Source organism: Lepidochelys kempii, chromosome 8 (genome assembly GCF_965140285.1).
Source record: "Lepidochelys kempii isolate rLepKem1 chromosome 8, rLepKem1.hap1, whole genome shotgun sequence".
Lineage (NCBI taxonomy): Eukaryota > Metazoa > Chordata > Testudines > Cheloniidae > Lepidochelys > Lepidochelys kempii.
Genome location: NC_136387.1, coordinates 38,601,854 through 38,613,690, shown reverse-complemented (window position 1 = coordinate 38,613,690; position 11,837 = coordinate 38,601,854). Strand labels below are relative to the sequence as shown.

General features: G+C 52.1%; 1 protein-coding gene across 26 annotated transcripts in view; it reads right to left on the bottom strand.

Annotated features, from left to right (window-relative positions):
* Positions 1-8,313: 8,313 nt before the first annotated feature.
* Positions 8,314-11,837, bottom strand: part of LOC144929056 (protocadherin gamma-C5-like) — a 373,601-nt gene continuing 370,077 nt past the window's right edge. For all 26 annotated transcript variants that reach the window (XM_073356114.2, XM_073356117.2, XM_073356126.2 and 23 more), the window contains one exon: positions 8,314-11,180. In XM_073356114.2, coding sequence (XP_073212215.2) covers positions 10,954-11,180 — 227 coding nt within the window. In that variant the 3' untranslated portion in view covers positions 8,314-10,953. The remainder of the gene's footprint in view (positions 11,181-11,837) is intronic.

Genomic DNA, 11,837 nt, shown 5'->3' with positions numbered 1-11,837 from the left:
GCATCTTTGATCTAAATTGCACTGGCCCGCAGTGGGAATGGCCCGTTTTTCAGCAGTTGGTGGGTGAGTTTAGCCGAGGGCTGTCACGAGTTTGCTGCCTCCCATGGCAGAGGCTGCGGGATGATCCCATCAGGAAAGTATGGACGCACGGTGCTCCCGGCCAGACACGGGCTCTGTGTTTTTCTTTTCAAAGGGAAATGTAACAGCAGCCTCTCTGCGCTCCCCTCCCCGGTTGCCGCTGGCACCTCTGGGTCTCTCTTTCTGTACATGTCCCCCCGCCTCCTGCAAGCACAGAGAGCCATTCAGAGTGGATGCGCTCCACCCATCCCCCCTTTTCTGCATGGAGACAGAGGCCGTTGCTGCCTTCAGGGATTGCGGCATCCCCATGGTTAATTCATGGCAGCTGCGCTCGCAGCTCCCCACTTGAGATGCAGGTAAGCCCATGATCCGGAGCCTCATGTCTCAAACCCAAGTGCCGCCAGCCGAGCGCGAATGGAACCCTGATCTTCCCCTCCCCCGTTTGCTTTTCCTGTCACAGCCGGAGCGTTTTTTTTCAGAATCTCCCTTTTCTGCACCGCCTCCACAGAGCCTCGCCTGCGCCTTAGGTCTGCAGCCGGCTGCTGAAATGTTCTCTCCGCAGGAATCCCAGGAACAAGCGTTGCCCTATGGACCTAGTGCCCGCATGTCCTGCTCAGCTGTTCCCCAAGGGTCCTGCTCAGTTCTGCTCTCCTGCGATCCCTGCCCTGCACGCGCACACTCACACTTCCACAAAAACACAAATTCCAACCAACAGAGACAGCCCCATTCTTGGCTCTGCTGCGGGGGAGGGGAGGCGATAGCCCTGTCTCAGAGATGCCCACGTTTTTCTAGGCAGTCATTGGCACTGGAGAGTGGAAGATTTTGTTGCTATGACAACGATGGTTTAAAAGCGAGAAGTGGAGAGAAATCTTTTCGCCACAAACAGCCCCTCTCAGGGAGACAGTCTGGGCTCTGGAACAAAGGTTCCAGAAATACTCGCTGGAGGGCTTCCAGCTCCCCTCCCAGTCACACATAGCTGGGCCCGGCAGCCACAGCCCATCGCACACGAAATATGTATTACTCGGAGTTCTCTGGGGTGCACAGTAATTATGCTTCTCTCAGACTCATGCCAGCAGCCTTTTAATTAGGCCGAAATAACCCTTTGAGCGGCAGACCCGCCTGCCACGCACAGTCCGGATTGCCCTCTGACAAAGGAGAGGCGCCAGGGTACTGAGCTGAGCTGTCACGCAGGGGCCCAGCTGTGATCGCGGGGAGCAGTCAGGCATGTGACCCTGTTGCCGAGGCCTGGGTTTTCTCACTAGGAATGTGCGGAAATGTGAAGGTGTGTATCCAAGAGACACCTCGGAATAGCAACCCCGGCAAACCGCAGCTTCCCGAATGAGTTCATCTCGACCCTGCAAGCTCCAAGGCAGCGTGATATTTCTGACTGTTTTTCTAACACTTCCCTTCTCCGCTTCCGCACTACCTGATTAAACCATGAGCTCAGCCTTTCTTCAGCACCTTCTCCTCTGCCTGGAGACAAGGGACGCAGCAGCCTGCGCTCATTCGTCCTCATGTTTTTCCTGCTCCCTTTTCCAACCCCTGCCACCTCTGCTTAGTGTCCTACATTCCCTCCCGGTCTGTCTCAGCCACAGCCAAAGCTGGGTGATGTGTTTTCCTTTTGCTGCCTTTGTGGTCGTGACCATTATCCGGTAATAAGCTTCTCTGAGTCACACTATGTTTTTTCTTTCCTGGCTCTTTTGCGTGGTGTCCCAGGCAGAAGGCGCAGAGCCCTGTTTTACTTGTGTCAGGGAGTGTGGGGGAGTCCGGGGCCTGCACCCCTCTTCCTGGGATTCACTGTGATTCTCAGACAGCCAGTAAAATGGAAGGTTTATTGGACAACAGGAACACAGTCTAAAACAGAGCTTGTGGGTACAACCAGGACCCCTCAGTCAAGTCCTTCTGGGGGGCAGGAAGCTGAGACCCCAGCCCTGGGGTTCCCTGCATTCCACCACCCAGCACCAAACTGAAAACTAATCCCTCCCCCCCCCCCAGCAGGCTCTCTCTTGCAGCCTCTGTCCACATTCCCAGGCAGAGGTGTTACCTCCCCCTCCCCCTCCTGGCTCAGGTTACAGGCTCTCAGGTCTCCCATTCCCAGTGAAGCTCCCCTGCCACATCCCCAGGTCAACACTCCCCCCTCCCTGCTGCGTCACAACTTGGGCTGCTAAAGGCACTAGACCAAGAAGAGCGAAGTGTGAGGGGTCAGACAACAATAGTTTTGAGGGGGAAGGCAAAAGCGGTGGCCCTAAAATATAGTTTGAAGGGTTGCATGATCCTAGGAGCAGTTGCCAGACGGGTTTACAGCTCTCAGCAGCGCCTCAACCCTCCACCCCTGAAATCAGACGTCTACCCGGTATGTGCCATTGGTCCAGGCAGGTTACTGGATGGCTTGCTGACCATGTTCTACACCCATAAGTTCTGGCTGCTGTTCCTGGGCCTCACAGACCCCCCAGAACCCCATTCCTAAAATAGCAGGCCTTCCTGCTTGTCCTGGGCCAACAAGCCCGTGCCTGCCAAGCCAGACCTGGCTGCATTTCGGGGGGTCTCTATAGTGTGCCAAAATTTGGAGAGCGACAGGGGTTGTGGAAGTGTAAGCTTTGATGATGTCTGTGTAGCATAATGTGTCTTGTTCCTAACGCACCCACCCCCTGCGCGGAGATCTGCCACCGAGGGCTGACTCCAGCTGAGGGAAGGCTGAGCTCCTGTACAATTAAATAAGATGTCATTAGTCAGCGCAGCACTGCCGGGATCGATAGGAAATGATGCAGATTAAATGGCAGGAGATTTTTAAACGGGACTTAAAGGGACTGGAGGCGAGTGGCACATTCAAGGCCGGTCAGTGGAGTGAACCAGTATCGACGTTCCATTTACTGCCCAGGCCCCGGGGAGCCGCACGAGGGGCAGGCAGCCGCAGCGAGCCCAGTGGGAGTGTGAAACGGGGAGGGGCTGCAGAGCCCGTCTCACAGCACCTGGGAGACCAAATGGCGGCAAAAGGCCTCGTCCAGCCCCTGACGGAATTCAGCGAGGAGTAAAGACACCCCCCCCCCCCCCAGGGACTCCAGACACCAGCCTGCTGAGTCCCCATGTCAGACTGCCCATTGCCCCACAGACACGTGACAGGCCAGGAGACCATAGCTGGACTCCGTTGAAGTGTGTGTGTGTGTGTGTGGGGGGGGTGTTTGTGCGGAGAGACAAAATTGCAGCGTGCAGAAGACGGAAAATGTCCCCGTTCCTCTAAACTCTCGGGTCTCTGGCTGGACACAATCAGCTCCCTTGACCTTTAGCTGGGAGAAGCCAATCCCCCTGCATCAGTGCGATTTAGAGCTTGTTATGGAGCAACCGCAAATCTGAGGCCAAAGCAGAGCAAGAGGGCAGGGCCATGGCGCAGAGGGGCTATACAGGCGCAGCCGGGGAGAGAAGTCGGGGGTGGGTGACCGGTATGTAAGCAGTGTCAGGATGAGCTCCACCCTGACATCTGGTGGTGAGGTGTGGCAAGTTGTGGAAAAGAACTTCAGGGGCTGATCTTATTTGCATAGGCACACCCACCCCACCTAGAATGAGACCATAGCTGCCCAAATGGTCACTTTGGCGCTGTGGGACCCCCAGTGTCTCTGTTATTGGGGCAGGAAGAATAAATTGTTATTACCCTGATTATGGGAACTGTGCTTGGAACTGTACTTGGCCTTTTGTTATGATGGAGGGACTCACCATCAACTAAGTAGCACTCGCTAGGCAAGATTCATGGGTTTTAAAACTGTGAATTGAGAGAGGCTGGGGACAAGCATTAATACTTGGTGGTATGGGCCTCTTGGTGAGGGTCTTACATGCTAATTGCACTTCCTCCTCTCTCCACTGTGGAATATCAGAGCTAATTTTGATTCCATTAGGAGTCTAGTTACAGGCTGCTGAGCTCACTTGGGGCTAATGGTGCACCAGCACTGAGGCTCCCCTACTACAAGCTGAATTCACCAAAGAGCTGAACTGACTAAGAGCTGAAATCACTGAGCATTGTGTTAAGTAGGGGGGGAGCCTGAAGATATATTGTGGAGCAGTTTGCGGGAGGGCTGGAGTGCCTTGTGGACAGGCTGGTGGAGCAGTTCGGAGGGCGGGAGCTGCTGGTGGGATGTGGAGCAGTTCGTGGGATGGTGGGATGCGGAGCTGAGTGAAGGAGTTTGTGGGGCAGCTGTGTTCGTGGGGCGGCTGGCGGAGCAAAGTGAAGGGTTATGGAGCTGTGGGGTGGTCAGCTTCAGATCATGTAAGGTGCCTCTTACCCCCCTCCCATCTCCACCCAGGTTGGGAGGTAAAGCTCTGCAGATAAACTTTCGAACTCTGGGGCTGCCCTGACCAGGGACAGAGACTTTTGGGTCATTGGATTTTTGGGACTTTGGGTGATTTGGGGTTGCTGGACTCAAGAACCAAAGGGAAAGGGGCCTGTCCCAATTTGCTTGGGGTGGGTTTTTTTTGCTCATGGGTTGTGTTATGAATCCTGTTGGTGGTGTTTCCCCAACATAATGCCACATTGTTTCTCTCTATTATTAAAAGGCTTTTTACTACACTCAGACTATGTGCTTGCGAGAGGGGAAGTATTGCCTCTTGGAGGCGCCCAGCGGGGGTGGTATATATTTGTCCCAGGTCACTGGGTGGGGGCTCGAGCCGGTTTGCATTGTGTTATTGGAATGGATCCCCTAGATATTGAACCCAGCCCTTGTTGCTGCCAACTCTGACGGGCAGAAGGGTTACACATATAAACGGCTAAGGAAAGAAACCAGCGAGATCAGCTGAGGACAAATGGAGCCTGCGCCTTCTGGCTTTAAATTGTAGCACCATCGGCATTTCGCAACTGCTTACACCATTCTGCAGTAGCTGGGCAGAGTCAGAGCCAGGGCAGCCACGACACAATGCCGGCAATGACCGTCACCATCCGCCACTCCCACCAGCCCGGTGCCCAGCGAGCCCAGTGCGCTGAGTACAAACCAGGATTCCTGAGCTCAGAGGGACAGGCGCACTCAGACACAGGAAAGGGGCTGCCAGCCAGGGCAAGATGGCACACTTGAGATAGCAGAAGAGAAAGAGCCTGACATTTCTTGGGGGCTTCCTTTCTCCCCCCAGCTAGCCCGTCAGAGACTGTCCCCCTGTGGCCAGGCCAGGCCCTAATTCGGGGAGCTCCCCCTCCAGCTTGGTGATAGGCTGTGAAAGGAGCCAGCCACCCAGGGGTGCTAACAGCCCATCCCACCCAGATGTTCTCAGAGGGTTTATGAGCTAGGGTGTAGCAACTGGGGCAATTGGCTGGGGCCCCAAGCTACAGGGGCGCGAGGGTGCTCAGTGCTTCAGAAATGTAGGAGCCAGAAGGGGAGGTGGGGCAGGAGGCACACCTCTTAGTTTCTGCTGGTGGAGGGGGGTCTAATGCCAGCCCTGATCGCCTGTGAAATGTCCCTGGTGTGCTCTGGAGTTAGACACTGTTACAGTCAGTGCCTTAGGGGCACAGGTGTGGGTGGGGTCCTGTGCCCCTCACGTTACCTTTATTTCACCTACGGTGCCTTTGAGGGTAGATCCAGGCACGTGGGGACTTTGGTCCAGAGCCTCACAGGCACTTAGGCTCTTACAGGGCAATGAAATAAATGGGAATTAGGTTCCCACATACTTTTGAGGATCTGGGTCTTTCAGCTTGAGCCCAACCCCACCTTCTCCACCGCCCCCGCAGGTTTATCTGTGGCAGGGAAGGGTCTTCTGGGGACCGGCGCCCTTTTTAATAGTTACTCCCCCCGTAAGCCTGGCACCAGCTCATTGCTGTGCCTCTGAGTTTAAATGGCCGCCACGACGCAGACTCGCCTCTGACGTTAATTCTGCTCTAGCTCTAGCTCAGCCATGAGTTATCGACCGAGTCCTCCCGTCCCTGCAGCCCAGCCGCACTCACTCGCCTCCGTGCTTCAGGCTGGCGCCTGTGAGCAGCCGGAGCTTTGAGGCTCAGGTTCCCCTCCCCCACCCTCGGCTTCGCTGCGCACATCTGCAGCGAGCGACTCAGCTCTAGCGCCCCGGCTGCCCTAAGCGCTGCGGCCTAATCCGGGCCCTGGGCGCCCCCTCACACGCAGCCCCCGGCAAGCTGCAGCAGCAGCCCGCTCCCATGCACCTGCTCCCGCGCGTTCAGCCTGCCCGGACATAGCGGTGGCACAAGGGCAGGGCCGGAGGGCTCTTTCCTTGCACCCACATGAAGGGCTCACTCCGCGAGGGGTCCTGCTGCAGGGGGTCCCCCCTCCCCGGCCTGTGCTGCAGCCAGGTGCAGCTGGTGTCAAGGCCCCTGCGCCTTAGGGACAGAGGCGGGGAACAGTGTGTGTGTGTGTGGGGGGGGCTTGTAACAGCGCCTAGCCGTGATGGGGCGGGCGGGGGGGCGGCAGAACTCTGTCATACATGTGGAGGGGCTGAGGGAAAACAGCATCCTGCCAGTAATGGGGGAGAGGGGAGTGTAAGTCCTGTCAGTGATGGGGGAGGGGGAGTGCTGTGCTCCGCCACTGATGGGGGCGGGGAGAATAGCAGTGTGTCAGTGACTGGGGGGCGGGGAGGGGCTCAGTGGATCCTGTGACGGATCCTGTGACTGATGAGGGATGGGGCGCGCTGGGCCCCTCTGTGATTGGAGGTGCGGAGATGAGATCCCTGTTAGTGGTGGAGGAAGGGGAGAAACAAGCAACCTGCCAGTGAGAGGGGAGGGAGAGCATTGGGGCCTGTCAGAGATGGGTAAAAGTGAGCACTGGGTCCTTCATTAACGGGGGAGGGGGAGGGCTGGGTCCTGTCAGTGATGAGGGAGGGGGAGAGAAAATCACCCTGTGACTGAGAGGGGAAATGGATGGGGATGGTTGGGTCCTTTCGGTGATGGGGGTGTGGGGAGAGAAAAGTACCCCATGACAGATGAGGAAGGGAAAGGCTGGGCCATGTCATGTCACTGATGAGGGGTGGGGGAGAAAAGCCCCCTGACAGTGATGGGGGTGGTGGGCAGAGGATGCTTTCAAGGATGGGTATGGGGAGGAGGGAGTACAGCTCCCTGTTAGTGATAGGGGATGGGGAGCACTGACGCCTGTCAGAGAGGGCAGAAAGGGAGTGCAGGGTCTTTCATTAACAGAGTAGGGGGGTGCTGAGCCCTCGCCATGTTGGGGGAGCAGAAGTGTAGGGCTCTGTCAGTGATGGGGGGAGAACAGCACCCCATCAGTGGTGGAGGAGGGGGAAGGGGCTGGGGGAATGCTGGGCTCTGTCAGTGATGGGGGAGGGGAGTGGGGGATGTTGGGCCTTGTCACTGATGTATATGGGGTGGTGGGCGAATGCTGGGCCCTGTCAGTGACGGGAGAGGGTTGGTGAAATAGCACTGGGCCTTTTCACTGCTGGTGGTAGAGGTGGTGGGGTAGCAATGGGCGCTGTCACGGATGACTGTGGGGTTGGTGCGGGAGCACTGGGCCCTGTCAGAATGATTGGAGAGGTGGGGACAGAAAACAGGGACATTTCTCTTCTAATCTCTCAATTCCCTGGCCTTAAAACATAAGCGATTTCCCATCTGTGGAATGTATGTGCCCATACTCCTCTCCACTGCCAGCTCTATGGCACACTCTCTCTTCTCCACAAGCCTGCAGAGACTTCTGTGTGGGCTCTGCTACTTAACCCCAAACAGGAGCAAGCGTATGCAGATTGAGGGCTTGTCTACACTGGCACTTTACAGTGCTGCAACTTTCTCGCTCAGGGGTGTGAAAAAACACTCCTCTGAGCGCAGCAAAGCACCAGTGTAGACAGTGTACCAGCGCTGGGAGTCGTGCTTCCAGCACTGGGAGCTATGCCCCTTGTGGAGGTGGTTTTTTTAGAGAGCTGGGAGAGCTCTCTCCCGGCGCTCTGCTGCGACTACACAGCCACACTGCCAGTGTGGACTAGCCCTAAGTTTGCAGTACTTAGAATGCTGTTACTCCCTTCACGCCATGGATTCCCCTCAGGGGGCTGCCTGCATCCTTCCTAGCCATGCTTTGCCAGGGGCCACAGAGGCCAGGAGACCAAGCACTGGTGCTCAAGGGATAATTCACAGTTTTCACTACATTACATGGGAATAAACCCTGCAGCATGAGCCTCTGTATCACTTTCTGAAGGTTGAATGATAATTTACTATACCTATGCTAGTCATCTAAGTCTGCAGCCTAGACACAGCAGTCACATAGAAAGCCATGCAGACAGGCAGACAGACTCTCTTAGGAACAACTTTACAATCAGTTCAGAAGAAACCATTTTATTATTTTTTCCCAAAGAAAAAAAGCAATATAAATATTAGAGTATAAAACTTGCGTGTAGCACATTGAACATTGGTCTATATGGATATAAGAGGATATAAGCATTTATATAATATATAAGTATAATTCAATATTAGACACATTGAAAGGACGAGTGTGTTTCATTTCACATACACTTAGAGCACAGATCACACAGAAAGAAGATAAAGAGAAATTGAAAATACTGATGTCCACAAGTTATTTACTGAGATAAAAGTAACACACCACTAGTACAAAACACTCTCTACACTAACTCAGATTGCTGATTAAAAGGAAATATAAACACTACAATTCATCTACAGTACTTCTAGAAGGGTCACATAATAACTACATTAGTTTGTATAAGCCTTACTAACTGTGTAAACTGTTTCTAGTGCAGCCACCGTAGAGGGTGACTGGGATCAGTACAAAAATCATACACAGACAAGTTCTTCGCATAGACAAGTCCTGTTTCTCTAGACACAAGGAGATAGCAATTGGCTAACGAGGCATCAGTTAGTGCACAATGCTCTGGTGAATACTGCCGGACGCTGTGCTGCATCAGGCCAGGCAAGCACCCTGGCTGCTTGGAGAAAGTTTAGTCTGAGTGATCACAGAAGGCTGGATCTTCTCAGATGAGTTATTCATTACAAATTAAAACAATCCTGGCATAGCTATCCCTGTATCTTTGCCTTTGCCTTCCCAGGTCTGTTCCACTTACTTTGATATAGGAAGCTGGCCCAGTGTAAAGGGCATCCCCCTTCTCTAGCTAAAGAGGGGCTTAAGGGTTCAATACAGCCTTCCTCACTGAGTAGGTGCTTGTGGAGACTCGATGCCAAGCTGACTTGATGCTAAGGGCACACTGCACGCTCTCTCTTTGCTGTGTCTGGACCAACAGTGAGCAGAGTACATAGTTACAAAGGGCACATAGTGGAGAGACCCTTCTTCCTGACAATCTTATTCTATCAATGTGGTAAAAATCCCAATACCAGTGGTACCAAAAACAAGGCAAAGTCTTGTCCATATTTCTGACTAAATCCAGTGGATTTTGAGTCACATCTAATAGCTTGTGTACAGCTACAGTTTGGACTGGAATGAGCGTGTGGTCTGGCAGTATCCTTCCTCTTGGTCACCTGACTGACCTGGGCCCTCCTGTGAGCATCTCCAGAGCAGCTCTCAGGCCCACTGGCTTTGCAGTCAGTGGCATGTGCTCAGCTCCAGTTCTTGGATCCCTTATTTGTGAGTATGGTCCCTTGGTCCCATCAAATCAACTGTCAGTTACTGAGTATCCAGTTCTGAAGGCTAATGAACAAAGGCTGTCCTTGGCTGCTCTGCATAGACATGGAATGTGCAAATCTCATCACTGCTCTTGGCCAGAGCAGTGACTCTTTATAACACATTGTGCCACTTATTACTGAACCCCACTCCCAGAGAGACACTGCTTGGCCGGCACTGAGACTCACTTATCTCACAGTGTATTTACACCATGCTGTACATGCATGCAATGATGACTTCCCTAGATCTGGAAGAGTTCGCTGTCCTACTGTAGATGTGAGGTGAGTATTTTGCATGCAGTTCAATGTGCAGAAATGTGAAGCATTCAGTCTCTATTCCATACAAATAGATCAGAGTTTATTCTCTGATAATATCATTCCTTGCTTAGCTTAGCCTTTCATTGCTTTAAGGAGCTGCAGCTCCTTGTTCTCACAGCAGGGGACTTAGACTTTCTTAACTTGAGTTCCAGGAAAACATTAACTGTACATATAAATATTTACTGCAAAGAATTGAGGAGATGAATTTGTTCTTTAGAGGCCTCTAAATCAATATGGACAGGTTTTGTATAGCTCAATAATGCTAGTGGCATGCTCTGCACTTAGATCTTTTCCACTGCAGATTGAATGCATTCCCTGTCTCTCAGACATCATGATTTTTGTTTCATATTTCAGGCCATCACTGGTCACACTTAAAAAAAATTAATGTTTAAAATGCATCTTAGCCTTATTCCCATCGGCTCATGCAGTGTAAACACTTATTTCTTTTAGGACAACAGGTAAACAGGAACTGAAGCACTCCCTACCAACTTCGTAACTAGGAATCCATTTCAAGGTTCCTCAGGGTCAGATTCACTAATGGAAAATTAAATATCAAAATCTGGAACATGGGTTCTAATTTGGGGAACTTTTTTTTTTTGAAAATGATCTAAAGTATATAAATAAAAAAAAATCCATGTTACAATTATTTACACTGGGCAAAGCCAAGAACAAGCCTCATGGCTTTCTTGGACCATTCTGGAGCAAACCAAATCCAAAGACATGTTTAAAAGATTTTACATCCTTGCACATTAAATTACCCAAGTGATAGTATAAAATATTAGTTAGTATTAACAGGGCACTTGTTTTTTTGTTTTGTTTTGTTTCCAATTATTTTTCATCATGAGGACTAATAGTAGGAGCCCCTACTCCTAGCTCTGATGATGACATACATTCGTAGTGTTTCCTGCTTTTTCATCACAAAATTCACATTCATCCTCTATCCTAGGCTGTGATTTGGGGGAGTGCTGGAGGGGTCTGCCCTGTAGGTCTAAGCTGCTGATGGTCTGCCAATTCTACTTCTTCTCCTTCTTCCCAGACTTCTTCTTGTTTCCACCTGAAGAGCCTGAGCTCTTCCCATCTCGTTTACCTGAGGAGTTGGAGAGGGTGGCAGTGCTGCCGGGGATGTACACATTTTGCCTGTAGTCAGGGACGTGCTGCAGTGTGAACTGGGGGCCATACCTGGTGCTGAGGCCCATAGTGCCGGCTCCTCCTCCCAGAGTAGAGTTCCCATCAGCTGCTTCTGCACAGGGCACAGGAGGGAAGACCATTAATATCTACACGGGTAAATTTTCAACTTATTATTAATTATTCCTATTACAATAGAGCCTTCAGGCATCAACCAAGATTGGGGCCTTTTGTGCCAGGCGCTCCACAGACATATAGTGAGAGACAGTCCCTGTCCCAAAGAGCTTGCAATCTACACAGACAAGCAAGACAATGTCACACGGGAGTCAGTGGGAGAGTCAGGCAGTGAAGCCAGATCTCCTGAGTGCTAGTCCAGAGCTTCAGTCACAAGATCATCCTTAGATTGTGCAAAACTGTAATGTTTCATAAGAGAATGAAGGAGCAGATCTGTTCAAAGGCTCTTGGCACAAAGGGGGTGATTACAACATGGGAACAGAATGGGAACACAAATGAATTACTACTGATGAGCCACTACACTGACAGTAAAATGAGTTTCTTTGGCTAAACAGAGGTAACTTTCTAAACCAAAATATCAGAGCCTTCTATTACAGAAAGATAATTTATCAGAGCAGCATAAGACTTGCTGTGGCATGGGTGTCAGGAATAGAGCACAGAAGGCATAGGGGGAAAGCAGCAGTGCCAGTAGTGCATATCTAAGAATGGGGAGCAGGGCACAGGGCCAGGGCGGTGGGAAAGCAAGAGAACTCCTATC